General features: G+C 58.0%; 1 protein-coding gene across 1 annotated transcript in view; it reads right to left on the reverse strand.

Annotated features, from left to right (window-relative positions):
• COL20A1 (collagen type XX alpha 1 chain) overlaps positions 1-7,995 on the reverse strand; it is a 26,123-nt gene extending 18,128 nt beyond the window's left edge. Inside the window, 6 exon segments of the mRNA XM_007462275.1 lie at positions 189-308; positions 683-841; positions 2,180-2,323; positions 2,487-2,630; positions 7,496-7,606; positions 7,866-7,995. Coding sequence (XP_007462337.1) covers positions 189-308; positions 683-841; positions 2,180-2,323; positions 2,487-2,630; positions 7,496-7,606; positions 7,866-7,995 — 808 coding nt within the window.
• Between the last annotated feature and the right edge of the window lie 3,535 nt (positions 7,996-11,530).

An 11,530-nucleotide genomic window follows, 5' to 3' on the forward strand; every position in this document is an offset into this window, starting at 1 on the left:
AGCAGGACTGCCCAGCACACCACGTTCACCATGGATGAACGAGGTGGACTTGTCCTTTGCAAAGGCGTGAATACACAGCTCTCAGGCGTGGTTCAGAACACGTTTCCAAATCTGGGAAGGTGTGAGGGCAGCCGACCTCAGGACAAGACCTGAATAGACCCCGAGGGTGGGGCTGGGGCCAGGCAGACCTGTGAACGTGTTTCCCCCTCTGTACTGGAGGCCGCGCACGGCGGCCAGCACCTCCTCCTTGGTGCCAAGGGCATTCAGGTCCCACTCGGTCTGGGGGTCCCCGCTGTACTGAGTCAGGCCTGGAAGGGGAGGGGTCCTCGCTGTACTGAGCCAGGCCTGGAAGGGGAGGGGTCCCCGCTGTACTGAGCCAGGCTGGGAGGGGAGGGCACACAGCAGGTGGGCAGGACACACACAGCCTCGCCCGGGTCACCGGGGAGGCACATCTGCAAAGCCTCGCTTTCCACACAATGTCCCCCCAGGAGCCAGCTGTCCCTCCAGTGCAGGTCGGGACCCCACCCCTGCCTGTCCAGGTGGGAACTTAGCCTTAGTTCCCAGAGGCTGCGTGTCTCCTTCCCCAATTCTCACTCCCTTTTCCAAGCATCGCCTGTGCTGGGGGCTGGCAGGAATTGTGAGGACCACCCCGGGTGGGGCGCAGGGCAGGGCTGGGACCCACCTACTTGGACTTTGTCTGGCCCGATTTCAAAGGGCTCAATGATGCTGGCCAGGAAGTCTTTGACCTGCTGGAAGTGACTGTGACCAATACTCCAGGACCCATCCACCAGGAAGATCATGTCCACGGGTGTGGGGGACGTGCAGCGGAACTGGGGTCCGGCTGGGGAAGGAGGGGTGGGAGGCGAGGTGCTGGGCGAGACGCGCTGCTGCTGCAGGACCCTGAACTGCCCTGCAGGCGGGCTGCAGCCCAGCATCTCCTTCCCTGGGGCAGGTAGAGGGTAAGGAGCCACAGGACTCCGGCCTCAAGTGAGGTGGGCAGCTGGGTGTTGGGGGACAGGCACCAGGGTGTCCTCAGACTTAGAAAACCCCACTTGAACCTTAGCCCATCATCTCAGGCCCTCCGAGCCCCCCCAGAGAGGGTTCACAGGACATCCAGCTGCTCTGGCACCTCTGCCCTCCATCAGCCTTGGCGGTGCTGGTCACTGTGCGATTGTCTATGGCAGGGGTAGGGGGGTTCCACCTTCCTCATCCGGCCGACACGACACCCGGGCCCAGCGGGCAGAGGCTGCCCAACGGGGTGCCAACCGGGGTCGCTGTGTCAGCACCACGGACAGCTCCAGGCAGCTGACCATGCTGCCAGCTCTGGGCTGAGGCCTCACCGTTTGGTGAGGGGGCTTGTCCAAAGGACCCAAGAGCTCTTTGAAGACAAAGCCCCACCCCTCGATCTGGGGCTCCCTGAGTTTTGCACAGACAGTGCCTCCAGGCCAAGCCCCAGAGCCAGGGCCAGACCCCACCTGAGGCTCCTGGGCAGGGTAGGTGTGGTGAGACGCCCCCCCAGTGGGGGAGGCAGGCCCTGGCCTCAAGTCCACTGGGAGACAGCAGGCAGCCCGGACCCCAGGACCCCACGTGAGGCTAAGGAAGGAGGTACTTTCTTCCATTCCAAGTCTGATGGGAGAAACAAAATCAGAGACATCTCAGGTCTGATGGGGGAGGCACAGCCCTGCCTGCAGGGCCTCGAGGGAAATGTGGCACTGTGGTCCCATCCCACTAGTCTGCGGAGGCTGGCACCCTGGCCGTCTTACCTGGCTTCTCTCTCCCTCCAGCCGAGGGCCTGGCGTGGCTGTGCCCTTCCAGGTCTGGAGTGCGCTGGGCAGGGGCCTCCCCCTCAGGGCCCCTGGGTGGGGGCTGTTCCTCACCAGGTACTCCTGGGGGGGCGGGGCACAGCTGTGTCACTTCTCCCCAGCCACACTCAGGCTGGGGGACTCCTGAGAGGGGTCAGGGTGGTGGGACCAGGCACTGGGGCCCCAAGGACGCCCCCAGCAGATGACCTGCCCCAGTGGATTTAGTGAACCCAGGAGCGCGGCAGCCAAGCCTGAGTGAAGCTGGGGAGTGTGAGGTCAGACGGAGGAAGCACGTCCTGGCCGCACGGAGAGGATCCGCGGGAAGCTCAGGGCCGCTCCTCGTCCCAGGCACTCACCGTCCCCTGGCTTGGACCCACCAGGCGTGGGCAGGTCTTGGCTTGGGGACAAGGCCACTGGGGGCTCGAGGTCTGGGCTCCCCTCGTGGGAGGGGCTGGGCTCCAGGGCTGCCCCCAGTGGCCTCCGGCTGCTCCTGCTCGCAGAGCTACTCTTCAAGTCTTTGACTGCAGAGAGATGCGAGGGGCTGTCAGGAGGGAAGAGAGGCCTAGGGCTGCACACAACCCTCCCTGCGAGGGTACGTCCAGGCTCCATGGGGCTCCCAGTCGAGGGGCTGCCAGGGCTCAGCTCCAGCCTCCTCTGCACACATTCACCCCCGGAGGGACTTACTCACAAACTCCCTCCGAGCCAGCAGGACATTCCCTGAGCCCGTGAGCTAGAAGATCTGCAAGGTGTACCCTTTGGAGGGGCTCAGGCCCCCCACCGTGGCCTTGGGGGTCTTGGTAGTCAGCATCACCTCCTGCTCCAGGTCCCCTGGGGTGGGGGTGGGGAGAGCTGTCGAGCCCGACCAGGTGGATGATGTGTGCACGCATGTGTGCACCTGTGCCTGCAGGTGTGCTGCGCCCACTGTGTCCTGCGTGTGCCTGCAGGTATGTCAGGCAGCCGCAAAATCCTCCAGGCGCCTCCTCTTCCCCCTCCCCCAGCTCCTCCCCTTGGGGCGGGGGAGGGGAAAAGGGGAGGGGTCTTGGTTGCTCTCTCCAGGACCTGATGGGAGGGGCCTGCACTCCTGGGTAACAGACGGAGAAAGAATGTATCTCTGCGGCAGCAAAATAATATGCCTTTACGAAGCTTCCCCAGAAGGACTTATCCCCCCCCAGAGGGAGGATCATAAACCCTCCAGATGCCCCACACAGCAGCCCTGGGGACAGCATGGAGGCGTGAAGACGGGGGGGGCTGCACACAGAGAAAGGCCCCACCTGCCCGTGTGCAGGGGGCTGGACGGCACACAACAGCGAACCTGCAAACACGTCCTACTGTGACTCTGTGAGTCTGACTGAAAAAAGAAACTATTCCAAAGGGGACACTGCCAAGCTCTCAGGGGAGGCAGTCGTGGAACCGACTGGAGAGACTGCAGTCAGAGGTCAGGAAGCACCTAGTGGTTCTAGGGTCTGAGGTGCTAGGAAGGGGATAACAGAGGAAGGACCTGCACGCCCGCCCCATAGTCCATTGTCTTGCGGGGCGGACGGCCCCCAGCCTGGGTCCAGCCCCACGTGGGGAGGTCGGACAGGCCGGGAGGGCGAGGGTGTTGGTGCTTCATATGACTCAAGCTGTGTAATTTTCACAAAACCATCCCCCCATTTTGTAGGTGGGAAAATCGAGTCACACAGTTACTCAATGGTAGAACCAGGATTTAAACCCAGGTCTGTTGGGTTCCTGGGCCCGCCTGCACAGGGGAGGGATGTACAGGCAGGCCCTTTGAGGAAGTGAGTCCTTGGCACGTGCCCCCCTCCCCATTCTTTGGGTTGAGACACTGAAGAGCTCCACCCAGGAGCAAGGGTTAATGAGGATAGACTGGCTCTTGAAAGGACTGAAGCCCAACTTCAAATAATCTTAACTTCTAAAACGGAGTGAAGATGACCCAAAACTGCTAGTTCACATCACTCTCTGTCAGAAACAAACATAAATTGTTTCTGAAGGAAGGCAATGTTATCAAAGGCCATAAATTATTTCTATAAGTTGTCACAATGTCTGGTATGCAGTAAAAAATAACCGGATATGTGAAGGAGCAAGGCAATGTGATTGAATGTTAAGAGAGACATTAGGGGCTTCCCTGGTGGCGCAGTGGTTGAGAGTCTGCCTGCCGATGCAGGGGACACGGGTTTGTGACCCGGTCTGGGAAGATCCCATATGCCGCGGAGCGGCTGGGCCCGTGAGCCATGGCTGCTGAGCCTGCGCGTCCAGAGCCTGTGCTCCACAACGGGAGAGGCCACAACGGTGGGAGGCCCGCGGACCGCAAAAAAAAAAAAAAAAAAAAAAAAAAAAAAGAGAGACATTAGACAACAGAAAGAGAGCTACAGATTTCCCAGATAATGGAGTCATGAGACTTTAAAATAACTATGCTAAGTAGTTTGAAAATTTAAAAGATGAGCCTATGAATTCAGATATCAAACCATAAAAAAGTAAAAAAAGGAATTCTTGAATGCAAAAACCAAACGGAAATTTCCAAATGGAAATTCTAGAGTGGAAAAACACAGGGACTTCCCTGGTGGCGCAGTGGTTAAGAATCCGTCTGCCAACACAGAGGACACGGGTTCGAGCCCTGGTCTGGGAAGATGCCACATGCCGCGGAGCAACTAAGCCTGTGTGCCACAACTACTGAGCCTGCGCTCTAGAGCCCATGAGCCACAACTACTGAGCCCGCGTGCCACAACTACTGAAGCCCGTGCACCTAGAGCCCGTGCTCTGCAACAAGAGAAGACACCGCAATAAGAAGCCCACGCACCACAACGAAGAGTAGCCCCCGCTCGCCACAACTAGAGAAAGCCCACGCGCAGCAGCGAAGACCTAATGCAGCCAAGAATAAGTAAATAGATAAATTTAATTAAAAAAAGAAAGAGAAAAACACAAAACATGATGTTAGAAATTCAAAGAATGACCTAACAGCTTGTTACACACAAATGAAGAGATAAATGGTGGAAGATCAGTCAGAATAAAAAACACAAAGTTAAGCATGGAGAGATAAAGGGATTGAAAATACAGAAGAAAGAGTAAAAGGCATAGATACAGAGAGAGAATGGGGGCACAAGCAATGTTTGAGGAGATACAGCTAAAGAACTTCCCCAAACTGTAAAACAGTAGACACCGATTTGAGAAGTCCTATGAATCTGAAGCAGGAGAAAAGAGACCCACACCCACAGACATCAGATTAAATGTGCTGAGAATCCAAACAGAGGAAGAAGTCTTAAAAGCAGCCAGGGAAAAAGAAAAAGATGTTACGACAGCAACTGGGTTGATAACTGAATTCTCAAGAAAAACAACAGAAACCAAGAGAGGTTCAAAGGAGTCTTCAAAGTGCTGAAGGAAAGTTCCAACTTGAAATTCTATACCCAGCAATAATATCCCTCAAGAATGAAGGCGGAATAAAGACATTTTCAGACAAACAAACAAAACCCCCCAAAACACAAGAATGTGTAACCAGCAGACCCTTACTAAAGGAAACATTTTCAGGCAGGAGAAAAATAACCCCAGACATGCTGGAAGGAAAAGAGAACAACGAAAGGGTAAACATGTGAGCTGGTCCAAATTCACGTCGAATTTATACACTACGCAAATGAAAATGTTTTATGAGATTTAATATGGATATAGATTAACATGCATGAAAAAGAGATAAATGTAGTTGTGCTGCTCCTGTGTGGGAAAAGGTAACGCAGCCTTCACGGATGCTACACGCTGCTAAGTTAAGGATGGCACGGTGGTCTCTGGGTGATCACTGCAGGAGTAAAGGGATACGTAACTACTGAGCAGAGGGGGACATGGGATGATAAACAGTGCTCAATCGTCCCCCACCACTAGACGCTGTGGGCCTCCAGCTGTGGTGCAGCAGGAGTGACACGGAACCACTTATAAGATTGTTGGCAACAAAAGATAATCAAACCTGAATCTGACCAAACCTCTGGGACCTGTCAATCTTCAGGACAGACGGGGTAAGGGAGCAATAGAAGTGGCACCACGGGGATGCCGTCAGCAGAACAAAGAATGTTGGAAGTTCTGGCGGACAAACGATCTTCTTTCTTCAACAAATAAGTGTCAAGGAAACGGAGGACAGCTGTTGTAGCTGGAACATGACCGGAGACACGGGGACGGCACAGTGTGAGGCCTCTGTTGGGACCTCAGTGCAAAGGAGTCAATTGCAAAAGATGTTTATCAGGCAAAAGCTGGAAGATTTTTAACACAACAAATTATTTGTTGATGGTTCTGAAATATTGTTACTTTTTAGTTAGGCATGCCAATGGTACCAGAGTTATTTTTTTGGTCCTTCCTTTTAGAGAAACATACTGAAATATTTATAGACAAAATTATATAGCGTCTGAGATTTGCTTTAAGATAATACACTATTAGGAAGGGGTTGGAGAGAGAGACATGGAACAATAGTGACCGTATGTTGATAATTGTTGAAGCTAAATTCTGGGAACATGAGGCTTCATTACATCACACTCTCTTCTTTTGCATGTGTTTAAAATTTTCCATAAAAATTCAGTGCCACAAAAAGACAAGAAAGGAGAGGAAGAAATTACAGTGAAACAAAATGAAAACAAGTAGGAAGATAGTAGATTTAAACCCAAATATATCAGTAACCTCATTAAATGTAGGTGGGAAAATGTTTCAGTTAGAAGACAAAGATTGTAACATGAAAACAATATAAACTCTATGCTTCTTAGAAGATGCATCTAAAATGAAAGGCTAAAGAAAAATTGAGGAAATGAATGGGAAAAGGTTTTCAGTGCAAACGCTTCCTGGCGGACCAACACTGATCTCACAAAAAAGAGACTATGAGAAAAGACTGCAACCGCAGAGATAATGAGAATAGTTCATAATAAAAAAGGTTCAATCTACTAGGAAGATATGATAATTGTGAATTTGTATGCACCTAATATCAGAGCCTCAATGTATAAAACAAAGATTAGTGAGAAACCACAGAAAGATGTATCTATAGTCACGATGGGGGATTTAAAATATTTCTCTCAGTAACTAATGGGATAAGTAGACGCACACAAAATCAGCAAAGATAAAAATGATGTGAAAAATAAGGTAAATAAATTTGGTTTAGTTGAGATAGTAGGAAACCACAGGCCAGCCAACAAGGGGGTTCTGCTTGGAAGCAGAGCGGCTGGAGACCGGAGGGGCCTCTTGTCACCCAGGGAGCGAGCTCGTTTCCCTTTGCATCGTGCATGTGCAAATTCTGCAGTCACACACCCACGACTGTGGGCTCGTCTGCGTGTCAAACCTCAACTTTTGAAAGGCTGTTAACACGCGCAGCCCTCATCCCATCTGGAGGTTTGTGCCGGGTTGCCAGGCGCCTCTGCCGCCTGCCCTCCTGTGGGACGCGCTCTGATACCGTGAGTCTGCCCTGGCGCTGGGCACTGGCAGAGCCCTAAGAGCTCTAAGCTTGAGGAGGAGGATCCTTGTTTCTTCCAAGTGAGTGAGCGCCTCATCCGTGCGCCAGGCGCGGGGATACAGCGGTGGGGACTCCAGGGGCCCCCCTCTCCTGCCACAGCTTCCCCGTGTTAGCGGGGCAGGGGGCGAGGAGGGAGGCAGAGTCGCGAGGAGCCGGGCACAGCGACCGCCACGCTGACCGTGGTCACCATCAGTGCGCGCAGAGGGGAGGCGCGGGCCCCTACCTGCCCTGGGCTTCACCTGCACCAGGTAGCCGAGGCTGCTCCCCTCCGACTCCCTCCATTTCATCTGCAGCCGGTCCTCAGGCAGCACCGCCAGCCTCAGGCGGCTGCTTGCTGCGAAGGCAGGACTGGGGTCAGGGCTGCCCCCTGGCAACCACCCCAACCAGCTGTGGGGGCCCCGAGGCAGCTGGGGCCCCATCAGGGGTCAGAGGGGGCCAGTCCCACCTGGGGGAACTCTAGAAGAGGCCCCACCCGGGGCTGAAGGAGGACCGGGCCCGCCTGGCAGCACTCGGGAGGGCAGACTTCTGTCCAGGGAGGCCCCCGCCCCCGTGCACTGAGGCCAGCCTCCCCAGAGCGGCCGTAACTGCCCCACCGGAGACGCGGGCACTGAGCCAGCACGGCAGCTGCCAGCCCGCCCGGATGTCCCCGCCGAGTCCCCGCAGCGGGAGACACAGCTGCGCAGCTGCAGACCCCAAGGTCACCACTAGGTTCACACAGCCCATGAGGGTGGGGTGACCTGGGGTGAGCCTGGCCAGCCTGGGAGGAGGACGGGGTAGCGGAGGCCTCAGCCCTCAGGCACAGCCTCACCTCCGAGCTTCCGGGAGCTCCTTGGCGGAGGCGACTATTTTTGGAAAGTGGGGACAGAGATGGGCTTCTTCTGGCAGCCCCCCTCAGAGCTGGGGCACAGGGGAAGGGCAGGGCCGGGGGGCGCCCACGGCAGACACAATGATCGCTTAAGAGCAGGGAACAGCTGAGCCGGGCCGCCGGGTGGGCCCCGCTGATCCCTGGAGCCTGGGCTGAAAGGCAGGAACGCCTCAGGAGCGGGGGCCTTGAAAAGCCACTTGTGAACAGGAAGCCCAGCTCATGAAGAGCCTCTGTCTCCCTGCGCCCCTGGCATGTTGGGGGCCACCCCCAGCTGCCTTCCGAGTCTGCACGTCAGGGCCTCGGTGGGGCGCCTGGGAGACAGCACCCACCCGGGGGCACCCCCCATGGGGCCACCCTCGGGGAAGGGCAGCGTGGATGTGGGGCCCCACCCCACCCTTGCCCTCCCCTGTCTACCCAGAGCCTGCAGGGACCTCGTGCTGTCTGGACTCAAGTATCTGTAGGGGTCCCTTAGTGACTTGGCCCCTCGGGGTGATCCTGTCAGAGCCCCAGGGACAGAGGGCCCCGACCACCTGCATGCAAAAGTATAACCACGAAAATGCACCACCAGTAAGAAGGCGGTTACCAGAGCCGGGGCTCCGGGCTGGGTGGCTGCACGATGCGCCCCTGCCACCCCCCATGAGGCCAGGCCTCGGCAGTCTCCTGCCCCTTCATCACCCTCACCCGTGGGAGCCGGGTGCACACCAGGGATGTGGCTGGCGGGGGTGGAGGGGGCTCACTGGGTGATCGGAGCCTCAGACGGCCCCTGGGACGTGGACACCACCTCCCAGTGTCGGTGTACGCAGCCCTCCCCCACGGGTTTGGGGTGTTACAAAGGATACTGCGACCAGCGTTACCCTGAAAGCGACACACTGTGAACGTCCAGTAGGGAGCAGAAGCGTCCCCTCGCTGGATAGGGTGTAGCCGCCGAAGGTGCTACCCGCAGGGGGCAGGGGGCTGATGTGATGTGCGCCTTAAAGGAGCTTAAATGAGCAAGGACCTGCTGGAGGCAGCATCTTGGGCTCTCCTGGGGGGTGGGGGTATCACTTTTTACTCTAGATTCTGCTGTTTGAAAATTTCACATTGAAAAGGCGTCTGGGGAATGATGGAAAAAACATTAATATAAGAGGGAATTAAATGCACACCCAGTGTGTTAATAACTGTTAAAAAAAACACCCAAACAACAACAACCGGAAAACAAAAAAAGCCCAAAGAAATAGACAGGCTGCAAGGCCAAATGGTCAAAAGCCACAGCCGAGCGCTACGCTGTGGTCAAGCCACAGCTGAGAGCGACACTGTGGGCAGAGCTGTCCCCTCTTCCTGTCTCTGCCCCCTGAGCATCTGTCCCGCCAGAATAGCAGCTGCTGGGGGCTCAGGGCCAGAGGGAGGCTGGTCCCTTGGGGGACCTGTGCCCTGGGCAGGTACGGCCTGGGGTTGGGGACAGGCAGGGGACACAGGAAGCCCACACCCGTGTCCTCACCTTGTCCCTGGCCGAGTCCCAGGGTGACACCCAGCCACAGCCGGAGGCCGGCCCCGAGGCACACGGATGCTCACGGTCGTGGCCTGCGGGAGGAGAGGCCACTCAGCCATCTGTCCGTCTGTCCCTCTGTCCCCTCCTGACCTCGAAGCCAGAGCTTCTTTGTCTGCGCCTGTGTAGGCCTGGGGCCGAGCCCATACCCGGAGGCCTCCAGCCACTTGCCCACCTGTCCCCAGGGGCCAGAGTCCCACAGGCCTGGGGGAGCTTCCTGGATCGGGAGGTCAGCTGCCCTCCGTCTGCCCACCCGCACCCTCTGCACCCCGCCCTCGGGGCCTTCTCCACAGGCCAGCTCGGGGCCTGGCCGCTGCCCTGGTCACTCACTTGTCATTAGACCAGCCTGGGGTGGACACTGTCAGGGCCAAGGGGTCTGGGGAGGAAACCAAGGCCAGGTGGGGGGCGGCCCTGCCCACAGCCCTGAGCGGCATCAGAGCTGGGACCGGGACCCCTGCTGGAGCAGGACCCCAGCTGTGCCGCTCCCCCTGCTGGCCCCAGGAGGGGCGTGTCCTGGCTGAGGACCGGCCACCCAGGACAACCAGCCCCCTGGCTCCAGAGCTGGCCTCTCAGTGAGGCGGGGGGAGCCCCAAAGGTGGGGTTGGGTCCTGGGGGGCTGCCTCTGGGCCTCTGCTGACAGAGCAGAGGGGAACGTAGTGCAGGATCTCAGGCCTCCGGCCAGCCCCGGCCCAGACACACCCAGGGCAGTGGAGCTCAAGGGGGTCCTCGGGGCTGCAGATGGGCTAGGGGATGATGCACAGGTTATCCGGGCACCCCAGGTCCCAAGCCAGGCCCCTCCCCTCCGCACAGAATTCAAGGCTGTGAACAGGACTCCTCCGCAGCGCCTTCCCTCCTCCACCCCTGTGACCCTGGGGGGCCAGACCCCCTCCCCAGCCCAACACTGTGCATCCGGTCCTGCTGAGCCCGCCCCCACTCTGTCTGGAAGGGCAAGGTCATCCTCAGATCACAGACCTGGGTGCATCCCCTGGTGGCCCCTCCCTGTCCACCTGGCCCTGAGACGAGTCACCAACCTGCTCCAGTCCCAGAGCAGCGTCCCTCCGTCCCGCGCACTCCCGTCTACCCTGGTCCTGCTGCATCCACAGGGAGGCTGTGGCTTATGAGGCCCCTTTCCTCCGACGTCACTGCCCCGGCCCACCCCCCGCCCACCCTGCAGCTTGCCCCCCTCCCCGGCCCCCCTCCTCAGCTCTCCACCCTTCCCATCTGCTACCCAGGATGGCTCTCCAAGCATGGGGGACACAGGTCCCAGTGTAAAGGACCCCATCGCACCGCAGGGTGGGATCCAAGGCACCGAGGGGCCAAACACCTTTATCCCTCACTCCACATGGTCTGTTCCAAAGAGGCCCACAAGGCAGGCACCTCAGGGACCAAGGTCACCAGGTGTGGTCCTGGGCGCCAAGCTGTGGGTGATGGGCATGGGGATCTCTGGCAGCCTGGAGCAGCCCCCAGACCCCAGGGTCACGCCAGCCTCATAACCTCCCCACTTGTCCGGCATCGCGCCCCAAGACCCGTGACACCAAACCCAAGCCACTCATGGGGTCCCCCTCCAGTGCCCCGCCCCCCAAGCCTCCTCCGCACCTGCCTCTTCTCTACAACCCTCCGCAGTGCATGAGGGCCAGCCTAGCACAGCCCCTCCCCCAGCCCTCCCCACCCACCCCGAAGGCCCCACCCTGACCGACTAGGTTCCCCGCAGGCTGGGCCCGGTAACCAGGGTTTGCGGCGGGGGGGCACCCAGCCTGGGCCCCAAGCACCCAACCCCTACTGGAAACCAGGACTAACCCCCCAGAACCACCCTACCCCAACCTGGACCGGCCCGGCCCCCTCCCCCCAGCTGCTCTGAGGCTGCCAGG

Source organism: Lipotes vexillifer, unplaced genomic scaffold (assembly GCF_000442215.2).
Source record: "Lipotes vexillifer unplaced genomic scaffold, Lipotes_vexillifer_v1.1 scaffold1798, whole genome shotgun sequence".
Lineage (NCBI taxonomy): Eukaryota > Metazoa > Chordata > Mammalia > Artiodactyla > Lipotidae > Lipotes > Lipotes vexillifer.